General features: G+C 43.1%; 1 protein-coding gene across 4 annotated transcripts in view; it reads left to right on the forward strand.

The window, feature by feature from the left end:
* NUP93 (nucleoporin 93) overlaps nt 1–27,356 on the forward strand; it is a 134,826-nt gene that overhangs the window by 106,543 nt on the left and 927 nt on the right. For all 4 annotated transcript variants that reach the window (XM_012447911.3, XM_012447910.2, XM_012447913.2 and 1 more), the window contains 16 exons: nt 4,220–4,294; nt 5,350–5,439; nt 7,722–7,861; nt 13,320–13,452; nt 14,869–15,026; nt 16,173–16,338; nt 16,627–16,720; nt 17,565–17,756; nt 18,456–18,582; nt 18,699–18,771; nt 19,065–19,109; nt 20,541–20,657; nt 21,406–21,524; nt 22,876–22,993; nt 23,423–23,506; nt 25,287–25,415. In XM_012447911.3, coding sequence (XP_012303334.1) covers nt 4,220–4,294; nt 5,350–5,439; nt 7,722–7,861; nt 13,320–13,452; nt 14,869–15,026; nt 16,173–16,338; nt 16,627–16,720; nt 17,565–17,756; nt 18,456–18,582; nt 18,699–18,771; nt 19,065–19,109; nt 20,541–20,657; nt 21,406–21,524; nt 22,876–22,993; nt 23,423–23,506; nt 25,287–25,415 — 1,860 coding nt within the window. The remainder of the gene's footprint in view (nt 1–4,219; nt 4,295–5,349; nt 5,440–7,721; nt 7,862–13,319; nt 13,453–14,868; nt 15,027–16,172; nt 16,339–16,626; nt 16,721–17,564; nt 17,757–18,455; nt 18,583–18,698; nt 18,772–19,064; nt 19,110–20,540; nt 20,658–21,405; nt 21,525–22,875; nt 22,994–23,422; nt 23,507–25,286; nt 25,416–27,356) is intronic.

The following is a 27,356-nucleotide window of genomic DNA, read 5'->3' on the forward strand; positions in this document are numbered from 1 at the left end:
CCCGTCCTGTCCTGGAATGGCTGTCTTGGGAACACCATCTACTCTGACAAGACCTTTCTCACTTTGTGCTCCCAGAGCCTACTGTTATTCCACATATCTATCTCCAGACTCCTGGGTGAGCCACTTGTTTTCTTCTAAAAGAAGAAACCCTGTCGTCTTCCCTGCTCTTTCGGTCTCTGGCACCTTGCTCCTGTCATCTTGTCCTTTTGTCCTTGCTATGGCTCTGCCCCAGTGCAAAGAACCCCAGAGATCGGTGGCTTTCCCAGCCCTCAGGCAGTCCTTGGCTGTGGAATTCCAGCTAAACATTTGCTGGTTCCTGTGTTCAGGAATGTGGATATACACATCCTCTTGTGGATAATTGACTTTATGTGTGGCGAAATAGTGGCTTGGTCAAGGGCAACTGAAGGATGGGTACCTTTGAAAACAAGAGCATTAGGGAAAATTAATTTAAATGGAAATTTGAAGGCAGAAACCCAACTACTTTTTAAATGGATAATTTTTAAAATTAGGTTTTTAGCACTGGAAAATATTTCTCAAGGCTGTTCGTGTATATTTAGCTGCAACAACTGTGTCCTTGCAAAAATGCTTTGGTACAGTTCTTTTCATTTTCTTGTTTGTTCTCCTTGACTAGGTTACTGGAATTAACAGGTTTAGTGCTATGTCCTGTAAAAAGACTGTGGAATCTTCAGCTTTTTAGTAACTTGGTTCTAGAAAGGTGGCTGTCTTAGAAAACAGTCCTTAGTACAGTGTTAATGGGAAGACTCTGAATGAGTCTGGAAGTATAAAATACCCTGACTGGGGGGCTTCCATCAAACAAGGAATATGTGTTCATTGTAGAAAAATGAAATGAGACTTTCAGCCTGCACAAAGTAAAATACTTTAGGTCATATTTCTGAGGTGTCCGTATCTGTTGTTGTTCAGCGTAGGATTTGTTCTTGTGTTCATTGTGGTGGTTTATTTTTGTTTATAAAGTGAGAACAGCTAGCGTTTATTACCATGTATTGGGCACTGTGTTGAAGTCTTCCACGTATTCCTCACAGCAGTGTGGTGAGTTAGGTATTAATACTATTTTTCTCCCTATTTAATCTTCATCCCAATCCTGTGTGGTGGATATCATTACCACCCCCACTTTACAGCTAAAGAAACTGAGGCTTAAAGGAAGCAATATGCTCAAGGTCACATTGTTATAAGTAGTGGATCCAGGATTTCCAACTATTATTCTGTAATGACTGTTCTTAAAGTTGCCCTAGGCTGCCCTGGCAGGCAGGATAGAGCAATGGCAAGGAGTACAGAGTGTGGTACCAGACTGTGGATTCAAGCCACAGCTCCACTGCTTCCTACTGAAGTGTACTTGGGCAAATTGCTTCACCTCTCTTGTGTACCTTTGTGTCTTCATCTGTAAGATGGATAAATAAATAAAAGTACCTATATAAGATTGTGGAGTTTATAATATGGAAATTCAAACAGTGCTTGGCACATAGTTAAGTGCTCATTAATAGCTGTTGTTATTATTGTAACCCAGTGGTTTTTTAATAAATCTGTGTTACAGGTAGGAACGCTTTCAGCTGTGAGTAGTGGAAAACTTGAGCTTTCATAGCTTGGATAGAGGTGTATATTTCTCACCTACTGAGATGTGTGCAGGTGTAGAGAGTGTTGATGTTAATTCAGTTGTTCTGCAGTGTCGTCAGGAACCCAACACCTTTCTGTCCTGGTACACTACCATCTGTAGCACATTCACCTACTTTAGGTTCACAAGATGGCTTCAGTAGCTCTAGACATTACATTTACATTCAAGGCGGAAAGAAGGGGAGAGAGTTGAAAAGCCATGTCAGGCTCTCCACCTCAATCCTCCAATCAGTAAAAGCAGAAGCTGTCCCCAAATGTACTAGCAGGCTTGTATTTTCATTTCATTGGCTAAAACTAGGACGTGCCATTCCTTGCTGTAGTAGAGCTGGAAGAGGGTATATTCAGTGGTATATATATTCAAAGGGTATAGGGATCAGCACATGAGGACCTGTTGTTAAATTTTCAAGGAATTTGCAGTCTAGTTGATATCACCTATGCTTGAAATCTGCTATGTTGGGAGAATTTAAACCACAGAAACCAGCAAGTGGTACCCATCGTCCCTTTTCCCAAGAACTAGCTGTTAAAAAACACTTAACAGCACACTATTGGGAATATTTATTAGGTTGGCGCAAAAGTGATTGCGCCAACCTAATAACTCTAAATGCCAGCTTGAAGTGTGGCAGAGAGTAAAGGTGTGAGACGTAGGAATTGAAAAGGGTCATTGGGCCAGCCAGCAGCATCTACCAAGATCAGTGAACATTTTAAGCTCTTTTAATACCAGTGATAGCTGGAGATCAGAGCTGAGGGGACCTCTTAAGATCATCTACTATAGCCCCTTCATTTGACTAATGGGAATCTCAGGAAGTACTTTGCTGCAGACCCCAAAGCCAGAGAGTGAAGTGGCCCTCTTGGAGACTAGGTGTCCTTGACAATCCAGTGTTCATTCTCCAGCACTGAGGGCTTCAAGCTGCCTTTCTGATACCTGCCCTCCCCTCTCTCCCCTGCTCCTGGTGCATGCCCACTCTGCTCTTCCTTTTACCAGCTTCACAGTGCTGGGAAGCTTGACTGTTATCTTCCATTGGTTCACAGAAGGCCTAGTTTAAACTGATTTATTTTAGATTTTAGTGTATAGAACATTGGGCTTTTTTAAAATGAGATAAGCTTAAAGAATTTGATCTCTGCTGTGCTACAGTATAAACTAATGAGTGGAAACTTAAGAATTTACCTAATTTTGAAGGCATAATTTACCTAATACAGAAGGCATAAGCTTAGCTAAAGATGAATATTCTTTCTTTAAAAAGACTGAAACTTTTTTCATATGCAGTCATGCACTGCGTATATGATGGTGGCTGGCCTCATAAAATTATACCAATTTTTATATGCCTTTTCTATATTTGGTTATGTTTAAATATATACATATGGCCAGGTACAGTGGTTCACGGCTATAATCCCAGCACTTTGGGAGGCCAAGGCCGGCGGATCATCTGAAGTCGGGAGTTCAAGACCAGCCTGACCAACATGGAGAAACCGCATCTCTACTAAAAATACAAAATTAGCCAGGCATGGTGGCACATGCCTGTAATCCCAGCTACTCAGGAGGCTGAGGCAGGAGAATCACTTGAACTTGGGAGGTGGAGGTTGTGGTGAGCCAAGATTTCACCATTACACTCCAGCCTGGGCAAGAAGAGCAAACATCCATCTCAAATACACACACACACACACACACACACACACACACACTCACTCACTCTCTCTCTCTCTCACTCTTAACATTGTGTTACAGTTGCCTGTAGTATCCATTATAGTAATATGTTGTATAGGTAGGTAGCTTAGGAGCAACAGGCTATGCATACAATGTAGGTGTGGAGTAGGCTAAACCACCTAGTGTATGTAAGTATACTCTGAACTCCACTCAGTGACAAAATCTCCTAATGATTCATTTCTCAGAACCTATCCCCATTGTTAAGCAATACATGACTATTTTTATCTCACTCTCTTCTTCAGATTGTAAGTTCTTTGGGGACAGGCTTTGCAGTCTGACTTGTTTTCGTTCTTATGGAGATGGATATATGCGCAGCTGTGCATGTGGCAGGCACATAGCAAATATTTACTGAATGAATGACTCTCCAACTTACACTGGTCTCACATCTTCAGATAACAGAAAAGTAATCAGCAGCTGTTATCTTAGTGTGGACTCTAGTATGGAAATATCTGAATTAGGTGTTTGACTCTATAAACTATGTTCCCTGAACTGCCTAATATGATTGATGAAAAAGAGGCCCACTGATAAAAACAATGGCCTCACTGGTACGAAGACATGGGAAGGGAAGATGAGGTGGAGAGGGGCTTTGAGATTGAAACAGAACGTTGGAAAGATGTACATTTCCAGAAACAGTCATTGAGATATCGGTAGGGTTTATCCAGCCCCTCACTCTTTTTTAGTTAATCCAATCCCATGCCTGCTCTCTTCTCATGTGTTCACAGTAAAAGTTGAATGTTATTGAAATCCCTAAAATCATCATTTTGAGGAAGTCTTAACTAGGAAACAGACTTCACAGCTCTGTTAAAGACAAGAATATGTTTATGTGATTTTTATTTCTTCACATAACTGAATACTGTCCCTGACTGATTCTGAATGTGTATTTATCCACAGCCAAGCTACATCAGTGATGTGGGACCCCCTGGTCGAAGCTCTCTGGATAGCATCGAGATGGCCTATGCCCGGCAGGTGGGTGTGCTCACAAGGGAGATTCAGCCAGGAAAATCCTTTGTGAACTTCTAGGGGAGTAAAAGGGAACAAAAACTTGTAAAAGTCAAACCCTGAAAGCAAGTTTTGTTTTTTCATTTAGAGGACTAGTTAATATTTTGCCATAGGCTGCTGGAGAATTCTGTCAAATAGGGTAATAGAATGACTCACATTTGATTTGAGGAAATTGAAATCTGTCCTTTACACTGATCATGGCATCTCAGTTTGCATTTTTGGCAGTAGTCCCATGTACAGTAAACCTTCAGGGAACTGCACTGCTTAGCAGATAGAGTTCAATATTAACCGAATTACCTGATAGGCTGATGGTATTAGCAAATCCTTTTTTCACTCCTTGTTGAGAGAAATTTTCTAAATGTTTTTCTGCCTTGATAAGCATACTGTATTCACTACTTAATACCACTGTTGTCCTAGAAAAACTCATGATATTTTAGAGGTCATCTTCTGGTTGTAGATGATGACCATCCAATAGTATGAGTATGGATTGAGATGCTTTGTGATAAGCACAGGAATTCTGTTGAACTGAAACCGCTCTGAGGACCATACATACCTGGAATTGACTTTTTAAATAAAACAGTGCCAGCCAACTTAGGCATTCGAGGAAGGAGGCAGTGCCCATTTTTCACTCTGTCCATGAACCCTGCACCAGGACCATTCAGTCCTTTTGAAAGAATTTAGTCCTTTGCCTTGGTTCTTAGGAAGCAGCAGCCAGAGCCCTTCCATTGTCCTGTCATTCCCTGGGTTCTTGCTCGCTAGGACAGAGAGGCACAGAGCTCCCTGTGGTTCTTCTCCTCTCGACCCCGCTGCTCCCACTCCTCAGGTGTTTGGGAGGTGGCAGTTAGCTTTAGTATGTTAACCACAACGCCAGCACAGCTGGAGAGCTGGCCAGTGTGGATGGCTCAGCCACTCTGAGGAAGGAAAAGTTGGTTGAAGCTTCTGCTGGCCATTGCCTGCTTCAGGAGGTTTTAAAAAGAAAAGAAAGTAGATATCGTGCCATTTACTTTGCTTTTTGTCTTCAGATTTATATCTATAATGAGAAGATTGTAAATGGACACCTGCAGCCTAACCTGGTGGACCTTTGTGCTTCTGTTGCAGAGTTGGATGATAAGGTAGCACCTGGAGCTAAATCAAGTAGAAACTGGGGTCCAGTGTTCCCATGGGGTTAGCAGCTTGCTGACTTGGCTGAAATGTGCTGCAGAGACACTCCATTCTGTGGAATGAAATGTTAACTGTTCTTCAGAGTTTTATTTTAAATAACTTTGAGTGGTTTTCTTGATGGTGGATTTTTAAAAATGCATCTTCAAAAGGCCCTGCCAGTGTCAATTGATAGTCACAAGAGTTCCCTTCAAGCTGTATTTGGTTTGAAGTCGTCAGGCTTTTACTCCCCACTCAGCAGTTTCCCTCCTTACACAATCTAATGAGCTCCTTAATGAGAGCTGAATTGTCAAGGTGATGGCTTTTCATACCTATGAGCCCTTGAACTTGACTAGGTGAGGCCTTTGTGTGCATTCTCTTTATATACCACTGGTTCTGTTCCTCTGACACACACACACACACACACATATACATACTCTCTCACACACACACACACACACACACATACTCACTCACTGCCTTTACTTATTCTCCCTCACCCCTTATTCCTGGCCAGTTTTCTCCCTAGGGGGCAAAAAATTAAAAAAAAAAAAGTGTATGAATGACTAGGTGGGTTTGGCAGGTGGCTAGGAGGAAGGAAGAAAGGAGGGAAGGCTATTATGGAAACAAGCACCCATACACAGATTTTTTGTCTTTTCAAAAATTGCTCAACCCGGTGTGGTGGCTCCCACCTATAACCCTAGCAACTTTCGAGACCAAGGTGGGTGGACTGCTTGCACCCAGCAGTTCAAGATCAGCTTGGGCAACATGGTGAGACCTCTTCTTTACAAAATCTAGAAAAATTAACCGGGTGTGGTGGCATGCACCTGTAGTCCCAACTACTTGAGAGGCTGAGGTGGGAGGATTACCTGAGTCTAGGGAGGTCAAAGCTGCAGTGAGCCATGATCATGCTACTGTACTCCAGCCTGGGTGACAGAGTGAGGCCCTGTGTCAGAAAAAAAAAGCATCCAACTTTTTTCTTTCTTTCTTTCTGTCTTTCTTTCTGTCTGTCTGTCTGTCTGTCTGTCTGTCTGTCTTTCTTTCTTTCTTTCTTTCTTTCTTTCCTTTTTTTCTCTTTCATTCATTCTTTTCTTTCTTTTTTTTCTTTTCTTTCTTCTTTCTTTTCTTTTTTTTTTTGAGACAGAGTTTTGCTCTTGTTGCCCAGGCTGGAGTGCAATGGCAAGATCTCGGCTCACTGCAACCTCCGCCTCCTGGGTTCAAGCGATTCTCCTGCCTCAGCCTCCTGAGTAGATGGGACTACAGGCGCCTGCCACCACACCCAGCTAATTTTTTGTATTTTTAGTAAAGACAGGGTTTCACCATGTTGGCCAGGCTGATCTCAAACTTAATTTTTTTTAATAATAAAATATAAGACAATGTAAACAGAGAAGAAAGTAAGATTTCACCAATCATTCCACCACCTAGGAAGAGTCACATTTATCTGGACATTCTAAAATTTTAATTTTTGAGAGAGACCATGAAAACAGGCTTTTCTATTTTGCTTTGGAACAAGTATAAACCTGCTTTTTCTCCAATTGGTGCTATTCTCCAAGGACTCATACATTTAAAGTATTGCCAAGGGTTCAGGGAACATGTTGTTTTTAAGGAGCAATTTACAGGCAGGAGGATTCTGGGGAGAGGGAGTCCCAGCTGTGTGGTGGTAACACAGAGGAAAGAACACCCACTTCTTTCCTGGGAGGCGTCTTTTGAAGGGAGTGAGTGGGAAGGAAAATGGGAGGCTGTGACACTCACCAAGTAAGGTAAGATCGGTGGCCCCTGGAGCGTCTTTGGGAGGACAAAACCTGTGTTATTAAGTTAAACTCTTATTTTAAGCCTTAAGAAACTCAGATAACCTTGTAAGGACTGAAATGCAGCTCTTTGACTTTAAGCTTCTAGAACTTTGGATGACTATAAATGGATTCACTGTCTCTTAAGGGATAACCCGCTGAGATTCAGTGTTCTTGCGACTTCTGTGTGGTTTTAATTATGTATGTGGTTATGTCAGACCTGGAATAGTAATTGATCTGAAAACCAACTGAGGGCAGGGGTGGGGGTGCGCATTGGTGGATGGAACTCTGAAGTCTGGCCAGCAGAGGCACATCTTCTGCGCTGAGCTTAAGCCTAGCCGTCGCAGACAGATGACACTAACCTCATCCCCTACCTCATTTTGCCTACCTTGGAGGTCAGAGTACCACAAAGAACCAGATAATTTCTCCAGCCCTGCAACGTTGTCACGTGCAGTTTTGTTTACGTGCAGAACATTTCTGACATGTGGACCATGGTGAAACAAATGACAGACGTGTTGTTGACACCGGCAACTGACCCCCTGAAGAATCGCAGCAGCGTGGAAGTGCGCGTGGAGTTTGTCAGGCAGGCCTTGGCGTACCTTGAGCAGAGGTAAGGCAGCAATAGCACAGTGGGGCTGGCTTTCAAATCCCTTGCAGTCAACTGTTTCTCAAATCTTAAGTCATCCTCAGGCTAAGTGTGCTGTAGCTGGTATAATTTAAGATTTATTATGTTAAATTGAAGAAGGCTCAGAGTTGTAATCCTGTTTTAGAAATCCCGTTTCACTTTTCTACCAGGACTATTGCTGCAGTGGTATAAAAATCACACATTAAAAAATCATGGTAGGTGAGCACTGTTTGAATTCTTTTTCTTTCTCCATACTGTCTGTTATTAAGTGAGACCACAGTGCCTTAGGTCATAATCTTTTTTCTAATGTGGTTCAGCCATTACTCCTTAGGCTCTTTTCTTTTCTCTCCGCATTTTAATTTTACTCCGAGCCATGTTACCACCTTCAAACCCTAGGAAGACTCCTTTCCCCTTATTTTCATTCTGACTCTACTTGGTTAATCCCCACAACTCAGGGTCATTCCCAGCTGATAATGCCTGTGATTTATGCCTAAGTTTCTTTGCCACCTCTTCACTAATGAAAGTTGGTCGCTGAGGGGTTTGTGGCAGTGCCTTTGTGCCTAAAGTATTGTTCCCTTCATTAGTAGGATTTGTGTCATTATCCCACCATGTGGACACCTTCCAACTCTGAATTGGCCAGCATCGTTGTCATGAGTGTGCAATAGAACCTCTTTATTTTAGAGACAGGGTGCTGGGCTCCTCCCTGCTGGCCTGAGAAGAGAAAGCCCCGTTGAATACACTTGCTAAATTGCAGGCTTTTGCCACTGAGCCTCTGAACCTGCCAGCAGCCTTGTAGTGAGATCACCTTTTGTAAATAAAATAATACTTCATTAGGAAGTCAGAAGATTTCCTTGTATGTTACTGAGGTAATTCAAACTTGGTACAGCAGAGACTAGGTTTTTATACTAAATACTATGTTAATTAGACAAGAGCTACTGAAGTGAACACCATCAGACAGATTACACTCACTAGTCTCCATTCCCTGGTTAAGAAAAATCCGGAACTCGAAATGGTTTTTTATTCTCCATTATAGGCATAGGCATAAAGGGTATAAAATAATTCAAGCTTTGGCTGAATTTTTATGATTAAATTTTGGGTTTATCTATCTTCAGCCATAAAGAACCTACATACGTAGTAGCATTTATTTGTTACCAGTCAACAAAATAAGTCAGAATTTCTTATACTATATAAAAACTTCCAGAGTTTTTTTTTTTTTTTTTCTTGTGAGACAGGGTCTGGCTCTGTCATCCATGCTGGAGTGCAGTGGCATAATCTGGGTCCACTGCAACTTCTGCCTCCCAGGTTCAAGCAATCCTTCCAACTCAGCCTCCTCAGGTGTGTACTACCACACCCAGCTTTTTTTTTTTTTTTGAGAAGGAGTTTTGCTCTTGTTGCAGGCTGGAGTGCAATGGTGCAATCTTAGCTCACTGCAACCTCTGCCTCCTGCATTCAAACGATTCTGCTGCCTCAGCTTCCCCTAGTAGCATGGTAGCCCACCACCATGCCCACCTAATTTTTATATTTGTAGTAGAGACATGTTTCACCATGTTGTCCAGGCTGGTCTGAAATTTCTGGCCTCAGGTGATCCACTGGCCTTGGCCTCCCAAAGTGCTGGTATTACAGGCATGAGCCACTGTGCCTGGCCTAGGATTTTTTTTTAAGTGAGTGTAAGTGTATGATTGCTCATGACTGCTTTTTTCTTGATCAACCCTTAACATCGGTGCTTGACTTCACCAATGCTACTAGGTTGCTTTCCTTGGTTTTATATCCCTGGTAAGCCATTCCATGTCTTTTCATCTTTTCATTTAGTTTTTTAAATTATCTTGTTCCATTAATTTCTTTAACAGTGCTTCTTGGAGCTATTTGGGAATTTCTTGTTCATAATCATAAAGTTTATTTTTCACTCTAGTGGTATCATTCTCTGATGCCATCTTTTGTAAGCATTCATTGTCACCTTTGATAAAGTGGATATTTTAGAATAATTATACTCAGTTTTAAAATTTTTTTCGCTGCTGCTGATTCACTGACAGTATGCATATAATAGTTCAAGTGATGTAATGCACCAGATGGCAAAGTAGACCCGTCCCAAAATTTTTTCAATTATAAGGCTGAAATGTTGTGAAAATATAGAATTAGTCTGTCTCTTCCTTGCCACAGTCCAAGATTTGAGGCAGAATATATATTTCTTAGCCTTCAAGGAGTTTAGACTTCTTCAACTTAGGCCCTTGTCAGCACATAGACTGTTTTAATGCAAGTTGGAAGAGGCCACAGTAGGCACTTGTCCTGGCTGCTACAGGGCTCTTCAATCTGTTATCCAACCTCTTCTTATAAATACTTCCAGGCCTGGCGCAATGGCTTACGCCTGTAATCCCAGCACTTTAGGAAGCCAGGTGGGTGGATCATCTGAGATCAGAAGTTCAAGACCAGCCTGGCCAATGTGGTGAAACCCTGTTTCTACTGAAAATACAAAAATTAGCTGGGTGTGGTGATACACACCTGTGGTCCCAGCTACTTGGGAGGCTGAGGCAGGAGAATCACTTGAACCTGGGAGGCAGAGGTTGCAGTGAACCGAGATCATGCCACTGCACTCCAGCCTGGGCAACAAAGTGAGACTCTGTCTCAAAAAAAAAAAAAAAAACTTCCATTGATGGGGAACTCATTAACATTTATTAAATTTTGTTTATTTTTCTTTTATTTAATTTAATTAATTTTTTTTAATAGAGATGGGGTCTCGCTATGTTGCCCAGGCTGGAGTGCAGTGGCTATTCACAGGTGCGATCCCACTACTGATCAGCATGGGAGTTTTGACCTGCTCCGTTTCTGACCTGGGCCTGTTCACCACTCCTTAGGCAACCTGGTGGTCCCCCGCTCCCAGGAGATCACCATATTGATGCCGAACTTAGTGCGAATACCCAATCGGCATAGCATAGGAGTTTGGGCTCAAGCAATCCTCCCACCTCAGCCTCCAGAGTAGCTGGGACTACAGGCATGCGCCACCGTGCCCAGCTGTTTATTTTTCATTATAAAAATGATACATGCTTATTAAAATAAGACTTGAAAAAAGAGGAGAGGACCCCCATACCATCTAGAGGCTCCTATTACCTTATTATATTTCTTTTTTCCCCCTGTTCTTAAAGTATGAGTATTTTTTTTCATAACTGCATAATATTTCATTGAGTTGACCAGGTGTTGTTGCTCACGCCTGTAATCCCAGCACTTTAGGAGGCCAAGGTGGGCCAATCACGAGGTCAACAGATCGAGACCATCCTGGCCAACATGGTGAAACCCCATCTCTACTAAAAATACAAAAATTAGCTGGGCGTGGTGGCAGGCACCTGTAGTCCCAGCTACTCGGGAACCTGAGGCAGAAGAATGGCTTGAACCTGGGAGGTGGAGGTTGCGGTGAGCAGAGATCGTGCCACTGCACTCCAGCCTGGCAACAGAGGAAGACTCTGTCTCAAAAAAAAAAATTTCATTGAGTCTGTTTCCTGTTATTAAGATTTAGGTTGTTTGTTTCACTCTCTCTGTTGTTATACTTAACCTGGTGTTGAGCACCTGACTTTTTGAGGTAGTCTTGTTTTGGATAAGAACATACTATATTTAGAAAGTTATTATATTAACCACATATTTGGGTATCTGTAAAATGGACTATTTAATCTTGGTACGAAAACACTTAAAACCATTACAGAGGATTTTAAGAAGCATACTAGCAAATAAATGAAGAGGGAATGGTAGAAAACCATCATTTTGCAACCACCAGTGTAATAACTGGTTCAGCAGGGACCATCAATGGAAACTAAAACCGTTGAGTAAAAGATTGTTGGTGAATAGAATACATACATGACTTGCATGTATTGCCTCACAGACTACGTATTAAGTACAAAGAGAATAATACATTGTAATGGAGAAATCTGGTGGACACCTTTCAACCAAGTGAATCAAATCTAGTGTTACCAATAATGATGCAAACCTACTGCCTACTTCATTTTGCGATTCAGTGGGAAGTGCCAGCATTAGCTATGTAGGACTATTGGCAAAAAAATTGAAGCTGAATCGAATCGTGAAGAGATATATTCAGCTTACAAGACATTCTACAGGACAGCTGGCCGGGACTCTATAGATAAAAGGTCAGTGTCCAGCTGGGCATGGTGGTGTGCATCTCTACTCCCAGCTACTCAGGAGATTGAGGCGGGAAGATTGCTTGAGCCCAGGAGATTGAGGTGGAAAGATTGCTTGAGCCCAGGAGTTCGAGACTGTAGAGTACTTTAAAGGCATTTGTGGGCCGGGCATGGTGGCTCATGCCTGTAATCCCAGCACTTTGGGAGGCCAAGGCAGAGGATTACTTGAGGTCAGGAGTTCGAGACCAGCCTGGCCAAAATGGTGAAATCCCATCTCTGCTTAAAGTACGAAAATTAGCTGAGTGTGGTGGCCTGCGTCTGTAATTCCAACTACTTGGGTTCGCTGAGGCAGGAGAAATGCTTGAACCCAGGAGGCAGAGGTTGCAGTGAGTCGAGATCACACCACTGCACTTCAGCCTGGGTGACATGAGCGAGATTCCATCTCAAAAAAATAAGGGCACTTGTTAACAGACACTGCATTCCAGCCCGTGTGACACAGCATGACCCTGTCTCTTTAAAAAAAAAAAAAAAAAAAAAAAAATTATTGTCACGAAAGACAAAAGTAGTGGTAGAATTAGTGGAATTATCCTAGATTAAGGGAAAGTAGCATGACAATTATATTTTCTTATTGAGATTCTGGATTTAAAATGAAAACTGTAAAGGACATTATTAAGAAATAAATGTAGATTATGCTTTTGATAATAAATTAATGTTAAATTTCTTGGTATCATAATGATATTGAGGTTAGGCAGGAGAAGGTCCTACTTCTTCAGAGCCACATGGTAAGTATTTACAGATAAAGTAGCCCCTGATTTTTATAACATATTTTTAAGTGGTTTGGGGGGAGAAGAAAAGCACAAGTATGTATGTTATGTGTGTGTGGAGAGAGAAAGCACACAAAGAAATGTTAAAAATTGGTGAATCTAGGTAAAAGGTTATGTGCATTCATTGAACTACTCTTTTAACTTTTTGTAGGTTTGAAATTTTTCAAAGTAAAACATTTTAAAAGAACCCACTAGAGCATTAGGCTGTGAGCTGGAGCAATTATTATTCTGTATATCCACCCTTAATGTATTTGAAGTCTACAGTTGTGTTACTCCAGGGATTCTTTTGAGTTTCTGCAGTAATGAGAAATCTGTGATCCACTGCCCACTGAGTAAATAACGTAGTTTGCTTCATTAAGCATGTATTATTTCCTCTTCTGCACTGGGTTTGAAGTCTAGGCCCTGCCCTTCCAGCTATAGTCTAATGTTGTGGATGTGGGCATAGAGGTGTGTAATCAATGTTTTCAGTCTTCCCTGTTTTTTTCTTTAAATTTTTTTCAGTTATAAGAATTACACCCTTGTGACTGTCTTTGGAAATTTGCATCAGGCCCAACTGGGCGGGGTGCCTGGGACTTACCAGTTGGTTCGAAGTTTCCTGAACATTAAACTTCCAGCTCCCTTGCCTGGACTACAGGTACTGACAACTTTCTCTGTGTAATCAATTACACCCCCAGAGCAGTTGCCCTCAGATGGGCATTTTCAGTTAAAATGAGGATATGTGTGGAGACTGTGGTATGGAGATGAGACCAGAGAGAGATGAGGACAGAAAGTGAAGACCTCTTAGGAGGCTGATAATACAGAAGTCCCAGTGATGGTGGTAGTTGCTCAGCCCAGGTGGAGGAGAGTGCATGGGGAAATGTGACTGGGTTCTGGATGTTTTGAAAGTTGAGCCAGTAGGACTTGCTGAAGAACATGGATTTGAGTGTGAGAGGTAGTCAGGGATGACTTCTGAGATTTTCGGCTAAAACAGCTGGAAGAAGGGAGTTGAATGTGGTTTTTAGGATGTCGTCTCTCTTCTCAGCTCATGGTCCAGTTGGGGAGATTATCACACAGTATGCAGAGCCCTAAACTGGAGCCGTGTGCAAAGGGTGGCAGAATACAGAGATTAGCTTCATAAAGGGGTGAGATTCACACTTGCTCTTAAAGAATAGGAGTTTAACTTCAGGTTTTGGAAAAGATTATTCCAGGAGGAGGTAATACATGCACAAATGCATGGAGGCAGGAGAGAGTATCTGTAGGATTGGGTGCACTGTAGAGCTTGGCAGTCTTGGGGCCCACTAATGAAGGCCTTGAGTGCCAGGCCCAGCACTTTGGACTTAAACAACTCAAAGGGTTTACGTGGGCAAGTTCAAATCTGGATTTTACAAAGAATCCTGCTGAGGGGAGGGTGGAAGTGCCAGGAAAGGAGGCCTGAGGTCTACTTCTAGAGGAGCTGAAGAAAAGCAAAGAAAGAAGCGTAAGCATAGCCCACTGTGCAGAACAAATGACAAAACCAGACTTGGGATAAATTAAGCTATAGTATTCGGAGAGTGGGAGCGGACCTGTCTCTCAAATCCCCAGTGCCCAGTAGTACCTGACACCAAGATACTGAGTAAAATGTTTATGACGTTTTATAAACTTGAGTACTGTAAGGGTAGTCTCTTACTGGTCAATGACATCTTTAGCCCTTGCTTTGTGGGGGTTGTAGGAGTCCATGTGTGTACATTATCACAAAAGAACATCACCTAGTTTGCTGTGGGCCACTGGGATTCCATGGAAAAACTACAGGGTGGCTTTGGATCAGGTGGGGTACATAGCACTTTGGAGGAAAAGCTCTGGAGCCATACTGCCACTTAACAGCTTACTTGGACAAATGACTTAACCCCTCCATGCCTCAGTTTCCTTGTTTGTAAATCAGGGAAGAAGAGGCTTTTAATGGTTCTCACCACAGGGAGCTGTTCTGAGGATTAAGTGACTTAGTATAAGAAGAGGGGCTTAGCTCAGTTTTAGCACATATGAAAGCACTCAGCTTTTCCTTGTTGATTTTGAGCACTTACTCTTCCTCTTTTAGGATGGAGAGGTGGAAGGCCATCCTGTGTGGGCACTGATTTACTACTGCATGCGCTGTGGAGACCTGCTTGCTGCTTCACAGGTAGTTAATCGAGCCCAGCACCAGCTGGGAGAGTTTAAAACCTGGTTCCAGGAGTACATGAACAGCAAGGACAGAAGGTATGGTGAATGAGGTGGCACGCCCAGTGGCAGCCATGCAGAATTGAAGGGGTGACCTTCACTGTCATTATTCTCTTCCCTGCATGGGCCCAAAACAGGTTTCTGCCTGGGGGAAAAAGGAGGTTTTGAAAGCAAATAGAACTCTCTTGGGAATAAGGAGTGAAACCCATAAAAGAATGCCCCATTCTGACACTGTCTAGGCATGCATGCGTGTGTGTTTGGGAATGTTTCTGTTCCTGTAAGGAAGGGGCTGTTTCAGGAGCATGATTTGACTTGTTCTAAGTCTAAGGCATATCAAGGATGCTTTATAAAACAGGACATTTTAAAAATTACACTTTTCTTGTTAACAGTGCTTTTTCTGGTCAACCCAATATGGAAATATGTTGTCATGTACTTCTTAGCTTAAAGGCTAGAATTAGAAGTTAGTAAAATTGAAATGTAATCACTGAATTAATTTGTTAAGTCTTTAAGTTCTCTTACGTTAAGAAACTGCTAAGCATTCATTTCTCTTGGATTTTGCTAATGTTATTGGACTTAAGTTCATACTCAAACTGAGGTTATATATATGTACATGTATGTAGAAGAAATGATGGTTACTCTAGTTGTACTTGTAAAAAACTAGGATACTTTCCTTGGCAGCATTAATAATGTCATGTCAAGAGACTGCCTCGAACCACAAGCTCCTGTCTTGCTCAAGTTAGAATTTAAAGTAGGGTTAATGTCTTAAGGTTCACCCAGAAGGAGATTTGAGTGCAAGCTGTTTATTTAGAAGGTGATCTCACATGAATAAGGGAGTGTGGAGGCCAGAGAGGGGCTAAGACAGTTAAGGGAAAGATTCGCTCCTGTTCATTACTGCTTGAGTGCTGCTGGGGTGTGGAATGGAGTTCTGATTCCCTGTTTCTGACCTGCCCCTGAAGCCTCAGCAGACAGAAAACTGGCAGGCCAATAGGTGTAGGTGCTGGTAGTTCCAAGTCAAGTACAGCAGTGGTACCGAGGGGAGGGGATGGGGCAGAAACAGTGTCTCTTACCCCTGATGAAGGAATTCTTCCCTGTTCTCTTATGTGTTTGGGACCTGGGACGCTTTCAGATGCCCTTGAGGATCTTTATTGAGTGTGTATCTATCTATCTGTTCCCTTATGTCTGTAGATTGTCCCCAGCTACAGAAAACAAGCTCCGGCTGCATTACCGCAGGGCTCTCAGGAACAATACAGATCCCTACAAGCGGGCTGTGTACTGTATCATTGGCAGATGTGATGTCACTGACAACCAGAGTGAAGTGGCGGACAAAACTGAGGACTACCTGTGGCTGAAGGCAGGCACTATTTCCCCTGCCCACGCAGGGCTTTACCCCTTTTCTATGCTCATGTCCCCACAAAAATTTTTACCTGCTTAATGTATGATGCCAGTAAGGTGATCAAGACCAGCAGGTTCCTCGTCTCCTGGCCCCATTTTTTGTTGTGTAATTCCCAGCTCATCACCACAGCCTTAAACACAGCTTCCAGCTGACAGCATTGAGCCTGGCTGCTGCACAGCTACAGCTCTGTGCATGTGGCTCAGGGTGTAGTTTGTACCAATGCATATGTTTCTCTTGGGGATTTAGTTGAACCAAGTGTGTTTTGACGACGATGGCACCAGCTCCCCACAAGACAGGCTCACTCTCTCACAGTTCCAGAAACAGTTGTTGGAAGACTATGGTAAGATCCTGGACATAACCACCTTTCCCTTCTCTTGTCCACTTAAGATGAGTACTTCAGTTTTTCTCTGGGAAAATTTTTCATCCCTGAACTTTTGTCTTTCATTCAAAACTCCTGTAGATCTTCAAAGCAAAACACAGCAAAATTACCATTTCAAATTTAAATAAAGGGCATGTGGCCTTAAGAAATGCATAAAACTTATATGGTCATACACAATAATCTGTTTGCTCTAATTCTTTGATCTGTTCTAGTAGACGTATGCTCAGGGAGAGACAAAGAAGACTTAGCTGTTGCTTCCTAGTATATCTTACAAGTCACTAGATCTGAGCACAGAGTAGAAAGAAATTGCCTTCCTTCTTTTTGCCCCCCTTATTTAAAAACTGGGAAGAAAAGAAGATTCCAAATAGTGGTTAGCAGTTGTTGCATTCAAACTTCTGTGAATAGGAGTAAACTGAAGCTCCTTTGAAATCTTCATTTATCTCCTTAAGTGACTTAACAGGGTAAAGGAGATGAATACTCCCTTTGTGGTCCATTTTAAGGTCCTTAACTCTGTGTCTCTCCCACCTAATGCAAGCAGTTGGAGTTTTACAGCACAGTCACACTTTCTAGTCATGAGGCCTAGAGAAGGTGGAGAGGCCAGATCACATTTCACATGGCAGTTGACTGTCTTCAGGACCCCCTTGATCAATTCAGGCTCATGCTGGTGCTTTCTTCTGCCCAGCAAGTCCTGTAGGCCCACAGGGCTGCTGTCTGGGGATGTAGGTGCTGGTAGTTTTAGCACATATGGGCCACCGGTGAGCACCTTCCTTCTGAGTTGGTTTTATCTCCTCTCCTCTCTCCCCAGGCGAGTCGCACTTTACAGTGAACCAACAGCCCTTCCTCTACTTCCAAGTCCTGTTCCTGACAGCACAGTTTGAAGCTGCAATTGCTTTTCTTTTCCGCATGGAGCGGCTGCGCTGCCATGCTGTCCATGTGGCACTTGTGCTGTTTGAGCTGAAGTTGCTTTTAAAGTCCTCCGGACAGAGTGCTCAGCTCCGTGAGTATTTGAGATTGAGTTGGCAGTAATGTAACCACAACACATCCCTGGTGCCACAAAACCACAACCAATAAGGATTTGAGCAAAGGGTAGCAGTCATTTTAGAGCATTGTAGACAGCTGAGCATTTCAGATGATTAGTGTTAGGGTTCTTGCTTTCCCCCTGCATTAGTATTCCCTTGGAAGTTAACTATATAAAGTGCTGTTCAAAGTGCTAGCTTTGTGGCCAGTCTGATTGCCTGGAAAATAGTGCAGAAGAACAGTCCCTAGAGTCATGAGTCTGATTCCCATTAGGGCCCTTGCTTTAATGACATTGGAAACCCCAGCCAGCCACGTGCCTGCCTGCCTGGGATGAGAGAGTCAGGGGAGACAGAGGAAGTAAATGTGGATGAATGGCTGTGGGTTCCTTATTGGTGCAGCAGAATCATCCCAGAGCACATGCTGTAATGGTCAGTTGGATTATCTTTTCATTCAAAGACCAACATATTAGTAATTTACTGCAAAGAGCTGTTTTCTCCACTCTGGGCCTGGAGAGGAGGGTGGGGTGGTAAAAGGAACTGGCCAAAGGTTATATTGGCAAACATTGACTGGGCTGTAGGAGTAGACGCTGCTGGGTCTGTGGATTCAGCTTCCATAGTTTCTGGGTTGCATGGGTCAGTGGGGCAGTGTGGTGTGACCCATTCTGACCCCCACAATGCAGTCAGCCACGAGCCTGGTGACCCTCCTTGCATGCGGCGGCTGAACTTTGTGCGGCTCCTCATGCTCTACACCCGGAAGTTTGAGTCCACGGACCCAAGGGAGGCCCTTCAGTACTTCTATTTCCTCAGGTAACATTTGCCTTTGAACATTTACTTCAGCTAGTTTCGATTTCTGCCATTCTGAGAATGACTGTTAACAGACCTCATGTCCAGACTAGAAACTGAGTTGTTTTTTTCCCTTACAGGGATGAAAAAGATAGTCAAGGAGAAAACATGTTTCTGCGCTGTGTGAGTGAGCTTGTGATTGAAAGCCGAGAGGTGAGTGGGTTTCCTTTTCTCTCCTCCCCATGGTTTTCAGTGTGCATGTTCCCATGCTAATTCCGTACTGCATGTTTTCTTCAATATGGCTGTGGTGGATAAGGCTTAGAGGGTTTTTGGAATTTTCTTTGGTTTCTAACAATGAAAATATTTATTTCAGTCACACTGATTTTTAGTTGCGTAAGACTTATCCCATTCATCCCATTTTAGTCCCCTCTTTTCTCTCTGAAGACTTATGGATTATGTTTATATCTTTGTCCAATAATTTGAGTAAAGTTTTTTTCCTTCCACAGTTCGATATGATTCTTGGGAAACTAGAGAATGATGGAAGTAGAAAGGTGGGTTAAATGAATCCTTAGAGAAATGTTTTTAGCCATTGGAGATTAATAAATATCAAAAGAATACACTTAGATTTTAAGATTTAAGGTATGAAAAATGCAAATCTGAACAGAGTTGCTTAATTTAAAAAGTTGAATGAAAATTATGAGCCCAGATTATTACCTTGGTTGTACACACACTTATATCTCCTTAAAATACGTAAATTTGTGATTAGATAGCTTTTTTATGTTCAGAATATTCATTTGTTCATGCCTGTCGTTTTTTGAGCTGAGAATGCTATTATACGTTTCTGCCATTCTTGGCTCAGAAAACATGCAAGAAAAACAAATTGATTACTGCACTCATTCTCCCAAGATGCAAAAGTTACAAATGGACCTGACCTCCTTCAAAATGTAGTTTCCAAGGGTTTTGAACTCCACAGTGACTTTTGCCCATTGATTGTCATGGCAGGAGGGTCAAAGTTCCTGTTGTCAGAGACCAGTCATGACCCTGAATCTCTTTGGAAAGTCACTTGCCCCTCAGGGACTGACTTTTCTCATTTGTAAAAATGAGTAGTTTTGACCCAGCAATCTGTAGATGAGCTCACACTGCTCATACCACCTACCTCAGAAGAAAGGCAAGTGACAGTGCTGATGACAGTGGCCAGGCTTATTGGGTGATGATAATCACCAGGCACTGTGCTGAGAACTTTGCATAGTTTCTTTAACAGACTGCACTGGGGCCAGGAGGATCCCAGTGTGTATGAGTTGACAGAGCTGGAAACATAGATAAGACCTTATTCCCTGCTGCTTCCAGAGTGGCAGGGCAAGTCATCTCAACCTGGTCCAGCTCCGAGAATCCAGTGCCAGTGGAGAAGCAGAATGGCCAGGCAGAGATGTTATGCAGTTGCCTTCATTCTCCCAGGGTGCCTAAGGCCTCTCTCATGCTCTCCTGACCATTTAGTTGCGTTGAGTGGTGATGGTGATTTTTTAAAGAAATGTCCTGTTACCACTTGCCATGTGTTTTTTCAGCACTGAGTTCCTTTTGCCATCTGTCTTAGAACACAAATCCAAAATCCTTCAGATATTTTCTCTATACCTCCTGATTTTTCTCCCTAGTCCCTACTCATCAGCAAATTTAAAATCATTGATTTCACTGACTCTCTGGGTCATTTTGGAAAATTAGAAAGCCCAGATGTCTTATTGCTGACTCCTCTGTGCTTCCAGTAAGTCTGCCCTTTCACATGTAGTTTCCTTGATCTCTTTTATAGTTTTAATAGAACTTTCTATCTTCAAGAAAGCCAGAGTCTAGCTGATGAAATACATGCATTGCCCAGGGCAAGCATTTTTAGTTGAAGTATTTTTTGGATCCTCATTGCTTCTCTGTGTTTAAAATAATAGCTCTGTGCACCCGTCTCTCTCTTCCTCCCCCTCCATAATTTGTCTTGTCAGCCTGGAGTCATAGATAAATTTACTAGTGACACAAAGCCTATTATCAACAAAGTTGCTTCCGTGGCAGAAAATAAGGGACTATTTGAAGAGGCAGCAAAGCTGTATGACCTTGCCAAGGTAAAGTGTGCCCTCTACTTTCTGTACTTCACAGATCTGCCGGCCTTTCAGCATTAAATGCACAGCCGCTTCGACAGTGTTGTTGTGGTAGCACTCTCCCTGCAGAGGCATTTTCTCTAGTGCTTAGACAGTTAATGGTCCAGTCAGGACAAAATTCCCATTTTACAGAATTATTTCTTCTCATAAGGTATTTCTGGCCAAACAAGAATAGCATATTGAAAGGATGTCCTGCAGGCATTGAACTCTTGCCTCACTTGGCAGCAGAATTAGCATCCGTCACATTTTGATGGTGAAGCCACTGTTGAAAATGGCATTATGCTGACCCTGTGGCAGCCACAGACACACTGGGGAGCAGTGGTGTTAGAAAATAAGACATCCGTGTGCAGGAAGGAGTGAAAGAAAGTAAGACCACAGCTGGGCATTTTGAGAGGACTAGAATACATGTTTCTACCTAATACATATGATAACTGCTAAGGATTCTGTAACCTAAACAAGATTACATTCTCTCCTTATCAACTGAGAAAAGTAGGCAAAAAGACGGCTATAGGCCAGCTGCGGCGGCTCACACCTGTAATCTCAGCACTTTGGGAGGCCAAGGCGGCTGCATCACTTGAGGCCAAGAGTTTGAGACCAACACTTCCATCTATCATCCCAGAAAGTTCTCTTTGGTGGGCAGTGGGCATTATATAGTTGTTCCTTTTATGGATTACTTTATCGATTGCTTCCTTAATTTTCAAAACTTGAGCAGAATGCCGACAAGGTACTGGAGCTGATGAACAAACTGCTGAGCCCTGTCGTCCCCCAGATCAGTGCCCCACAGTCCAACAAGGAGAGGCTGAAGAACATGGCGCTCTCCATTGCCGAACGGTAAGCCAGGAACTGGCTCCATGGGACCCTGAGTGTGCTACTGTCAGTGCCAGGCCATCCATGCCCACCCAAATGTATGTTCAGCTTTACTAGGTGACAGCAGACAGCTTTCCAAAGTGGTTCTACTAACTCACCATGCCACCAGCACTGTGTAAATTCCTTCATCCCTACATCAGAATTAGCACTTGGTACTACCAGACAACATTTTTACCAAAGAAATGGGTATGAAAGGGCATCTCAAGGCCGGGCGTGGTGGCTCACGCCTGTAATCCAAGCACTTTGGAGGCCAAGGTGGGTGGATCACTTGAGGTCGGGAGTTCAAGACCAGCCTGACCAACATGGTGAAACCCCGTCTTTAAAAAAAAAGAAAGGGCATCTCAGTATTTTAATCATGCACGTGAAGTTTAATTCTAAGCATTATGCTCACCTGTATATTGTTGTATACTTTCATCAGCCCTCTCAAAGGCATTCAGGAGCAAAGCTAGTGATGGTTAGATGGGGGAGATTCTTAGAGGTGTGGCCAGTATTTCAGACTACCTGGATCACCAATGAGTACCTGAATTATCAGACTTTTAACTAGTTTAAGTCCCAGGCTGAGGCTAACAACATTGCTTTTTGCACTCGCTGTAGATATTCCTAGTACAATGACCCAGAGAAAACTGGGTTTGGGATGCTTTCCTGGGGTGACACAGAAGAACATTCTTTGGTCAATGAGATTTCTCCACCTAGCAAACAATCCCCAGTGATGGCCACTGGGCTTTTTGCCCGTCAGGACCTCCCGCCTTTCATGAAGACTGGTTGCTGAGATGATGGTCAAGGCTGGAGAACCATGCTCCATGTAGAGTACTTTTAGGTGGATTCACACCAAATCCACTATCAGTGCTTGGCTGTTTCAAAATAAACACCATTTTACACTCTTAATTAACTTTACCCAGAGAGCTCAAGAAATTTTCATGCTTTTTATTTTTTGTTTGTTTGTTGAGACAGTGTCTCCCTCTATCACCCAGGCTGGAGTGGAATGCAGTAATGCAATCATAGCTCACTATAACCTCAAACTCCTGGGCTTAAGCAATCCTCCCACCTCAGCCTCCTGTAGCTAGGACTACAAGTGTGTGCCACCACACCTGGCTAAATTTTAATTTTTTGTGGAGATGGGGTCTCACTGTTTGTCCAGGCTGGTCTCGTCTCTGACTCCTGGCATCAAGCAATCCTTCCGCCCCAGCCTTGTAACTGAGATTATAGGCATGAACCACCACACCCATTGTCTTTTTAAATGCTAGTCCACAGTCACGGATTACACAGAAGTTCCTGATAACACCCTCACTCCCCCCACCCTATTTTTGTCTTTCAGGTATAGGGCTCAAGGAATAAGCGCAAATAAATTTGTGGACTCTACGTTCTATCTTCTTTTGGACTTGATCACCTTTTTTGACGAGTATCATAGTGGCCATATTGATAGAGCTTTTGATGTAAGTTTCAGGAAAGGCGTTTGAAGTGCAAGTTAATGTATGCTCTTGAAAATCCAAAACACTTCATGGAATTTACTTAAAACAAAGGAGCTATCACCAGTATGTTTGTTAAATGAAGGACAAGTACAGTCCTGGGACTTTAAAGGAGTTTTCTGTGTTGCTTTTTTTTTTCCTATTCTTTTCCCCTTTAATCGAAAACAGAGAAGTTTCTCAAAGTAATTTGAAATCTCTGAATTTTAAAAATTGTGTCAGAAAATGAGGATAAGAATTAAGTTAGCTAGTTAGAATCAAAGCCTTTGTGTGTGCAAGGGGGAATGGCATTTCCTATGAAGAAGCCCTTTGGAGTATGTGAAGTGCTGACTTTCCATGTAGAGAGATGAAGTGACTGTGATGGTTGTGTCATATAGGGCTGGTGGTTGTTTTAAACAGATAATTGAACGCTTGAAGCTGGTGCCTCTGAATCAGGAAAGTGTGGAAGAGAGAGTGGCTGCCTTCAGAAATTTCAGCGATGAAGTAAGTTCTTTCTTCTTGAGTTATGGAACTCCTTTTTCCCCACTTCCACCGAAAGCTTTTTCTTTTCCTGTAGCTGACAGCTTTAAAAGTTCTAGTTACAGTAACTATCCAGACTGAGTTTTTCAGAGTGATTCCTTTTCAAATACCTTGGCCTGGCTTTTCTGTGAGTGTATACATCCCCAACAGATTATTGTCTGAATTCCTGATTCAGAAAATACAGTCACTTCAGTGATTGACATGTTCTTGGGAGAAACCAGTTTCTGGTTGATCCTGTGAGGTCTGGTTTAATTCTTCTATTATACACTTGTACTAGAGGGTATTTTAGTGCTTAACTCTGATCATCTTTAAATAGTTCCGTCAGGTGAATGAAACATATCATGATTCACTGCTACCCCTGCCCACCCTGATCTGTTTGTCTAAAGAAGCAAATACAGTGACCATGGACTAAACTATCACTGCATAAGCCCCAGAGCCACTGTCTGTCTTTCGAGTTTCTAGCACATTGCCAGTGTCTAGCCCAGGGTGCTCAGCTGGGCTGCACACTGAAATCTTTAGGAGAGTTTTTTAAAACCCTCATGCCTAGACCCCAGAGATTCTGCTTTCCCTGATATGGGCTGCAGACCAGACTTCCCTCAGTCATTCCACTGTGTGGCCCAGGTAAACTCTTCTCTAGGACTACACTTGACTCAGCTCTCGACATTATGGACTCTAGAACCAGCTGCCTGGTTCTGGGATGTCACTAGTAGTCTTTCAGTTTAAAATTGTTCCTCATTGAGCAGATGCCTATTATAAAATGTCTCTGGCCTGGTGTGGTGGTTCACGCCTGTAATCTCAGCCATCTTGGGAGGCCAAGGCGGACGGATCACCTGAGGTCAGGAGTTCAAGACCAGCCTGGCCAACATGGTAAAACCCCATCTCTACTAAAAAGTACAAAAATTAGCCAGGCATGGTGGTGCAAACCTGTAGTCCCAGCTACTTGGGAGGCTGAGGCGTAAGAATCGCTTGAATCTGGGAGGCGGAGGCTGCAGTGAACTGAGATTGCACCATTTCACTCCAGCCTGGGCAATGGAGGGAGAATTTGTCTCAAAAAAAAAAAAAAGTTTCTGTTTTAGAGAAGGAAGTAAACCCAGTTCTACACATGAAGAGAGGTGTTGACTAATGTGGTACACACAGTTCAGAAGGTCTTGCACCTTGCTGACCTTCCCTTTTTACACCTGCTTCTACCCTCAGCCACTTGCTCCTTTGTTATTTCTAGGCTTTCCTTGGATGCATCCTTCATTGCATCAGGGATTAAAGTAGTGCACCAGGGCCTGCCTTGTAGATGCTCCCAAGGACTCTGGTAGGGCCATGCAGATCCAATGGAAACAGCCCAGTGGGTTTGAAAGAGTGGGGAATGGTAGGAACTGTGGAGAACTAGTGTGTGCACCTGTACCTCTTGACATTCAAGTTCAGATTATTTAATGGCAGCCACTCTGCTGGCCAGTCCAAGCCTAATGCTGACCAGATATCAGCGTGCTTTTGGCTTGCTGCCCCTGACTAAGGGAGAAATGGTGTAAAGAAACAGGAACAGTGACCACCTGACCTGAGCAGCCTTGCTTGGGGTTTTTCTCACACTTGATGTTTCAGTGTTATCAGCTCCTTTTGGGTGACTGTGTGGCTCTCCACCTGGCAATGGTGAGGAGTGATGCGACCAGGCCTGCCCGGAGCAGCCCACCCTCCACCTGTGGTTGGCCCCAAAGGCTTGGTTCTTTTTCTTTACTCTGTGTTTCTCTCTGTGTAGATCAGGCACAACCTCTCAGAAGTGCTTCTTGCCACCATGAACATCTTGTTCACACAGTTTAAGAGGCTCAAGGGGACAAGTCCATCCTCGTCATCCAGGCCCCAGCGAGTCATTGAGGACCGTGACTCTGTAAGATTCCAGCGTTCGTGAGAAACATTGCTGATCACCACCTTTCTGGTTTGGAATCCTTTGCACTCTAATGAGGCCACATGACCCAAAACTGCTCTTTCTCCTTAGTACCTGGCAGCCGGATAAGTCTCATGTCAGGAGACTCCCGGAGGAAATCAAACATTAGAGGGATTGCTGCTCTTCTCAAGCTTAAAAAAAAATAAAAAGATGTGCTAGGTCTACAGATCTTACCTTTTAACAGATCAAAAAGAATGCTAATTTCTAGTTGACTGCATAAGAACTTCCTGCATATTTTAAAAGAGAAGTTTATTTTGTTAGTCCGAGCTCATTAGTGAATACTTTTATTAAAACCATACTTTATTTTTGATCAGCACATTAATGTGAACCCTTGTTTCTCCTGTCACTGTGCTCACAGTGACCATAGAAAGGTAACTAGGACAGCATTTTGTCCTCTCTCACAGCTGAGAAAACTGAGATGTGGAGTAGGGAAGCAGCTGCCCCCAGGTGGTAGGCAGGCGAAGGGGCCATGTCTGGAGGCTGGGGCTCTCTGACACCTGTGCACTTTCTGCTGCCTGTGGTACCTCCAGCAGTTCATGGGTCAAGTGGAATCCAGGTAGCTGGAACCCTGGGGCTCACAGCATATGTTGTCTGATCACAAAAAAGAGCAAAGGTATTTTTTGATCCAATTAAACCATAAGGGGACAGTCCAATGGTGTTTGCTTTTTTTTTTCGCTCCTTTTTTGAGGCAGGGTCTGGCTCTGTCACCCAGGCTGGAATGCAGTGACATGATCTCAGCTCACTGCAACCTCCACCTCCTGGGCTCAAACCATCCTCCTACCTCAGCCTCTCAAGTAGCTAGGACTACAGGTGTACACCACCATACCCAGCTGATTTTTGTACTTTTCATAGACATGGAGTTTCGCCACATAGCCCAGACTGGTCTCGAACTCCTGAGCTCGAGAGATCCCCCACAACTTCGGCCTCCCAAAGTGCTAGGATTACAGGCGTGAGCCACTGTGCCTGGCCTCATAATGGTGTTTTTAAAAATTACCTTTCCTTTAACCTTTGCACTTAATTTTTGATGAGACTCTCAGGAGCTCAGTGTCTAACATCAAACCTGGTTTTGGCAGCCAAGAAGACTTGAAAATCTGTCTTCTGCCTCCAAGGATGTCTGTGAGCTCTTTCCACTGTGACCTCACAGGCATTGTTGTTGACAAAACTTGTGCTTAGTGAAAGATGGCAGAAACTTCCACCTTTAGGAATGTGGGTAACAGTGCTCAGGAGTGGTCCACTGAAGTTGTCAGCCCTTCCAGGTGTACACCACAGCATTTGCCGCTCTTCCCCCTGCCCCTGGACAGATAGGAGCCTAGGTGCCCACCACCTGGCAGGACTCCTTTTTAATGATAGAAACCCAGTGCAGTGATGTTTGTGAATGTGAGTATTGAGGTGGTGGACACTTCTTGGTGCTCTGTGTGCCACTTACAGTTCAGGGAAGGGTTTGCCCACAGAGAAGAGCTGGTGCCCTGGCAGGCCATGTCCACATCTGAAGATCATTCACCTTCCTTTTGCCCACCACTCTCTGTTTTCTTTCTTTTTCTGAAAGGTAGGGGTGGATAGGATTAAGTAGAAGGTTATATATAAAAGCTGTGTGCCCAAGAAATCTGTAAGCCCACAGATGTCCTTGGTTTCATGGTTTAAAGTGAGATGCTGCCCAGTAAGAGGGTGAATCACTAGAGCTCATTTAACAAGAGCTCATGCACTTTTATTTACTTCTAAAGAAAATACAATGGGTATTCTCATTACAAAGTCATATTTCTTTTTATTTGGACATTAATAAGGACATATATTCGCTAGTTTGTTTCACACATCGGGTAAAAAGCATTCGCTTTTCAGTTTTCTTCTGGAATGGTTCTTAAGTAAGCCTAGTAAATGATTCTTGAG

The sequence above is a fragment of the Aotus nancymaae genome, unplaced genomic scaffold, assembly GCF_030222135.1.
Source record: "Aotus nancymaae isolate 86718 unplaced genomic scaffold, 86718_ANA_hifiasm-v0.15.2.pri h1tg000030l, whole genome shotgun sequence".
In the NCBI taxonomy this organism is placed as follows: Eukaryota; Metazoa; Chordata; class Mammalia; order Primates; family Aotidae; genus Aotus; species Aotus nancymaae.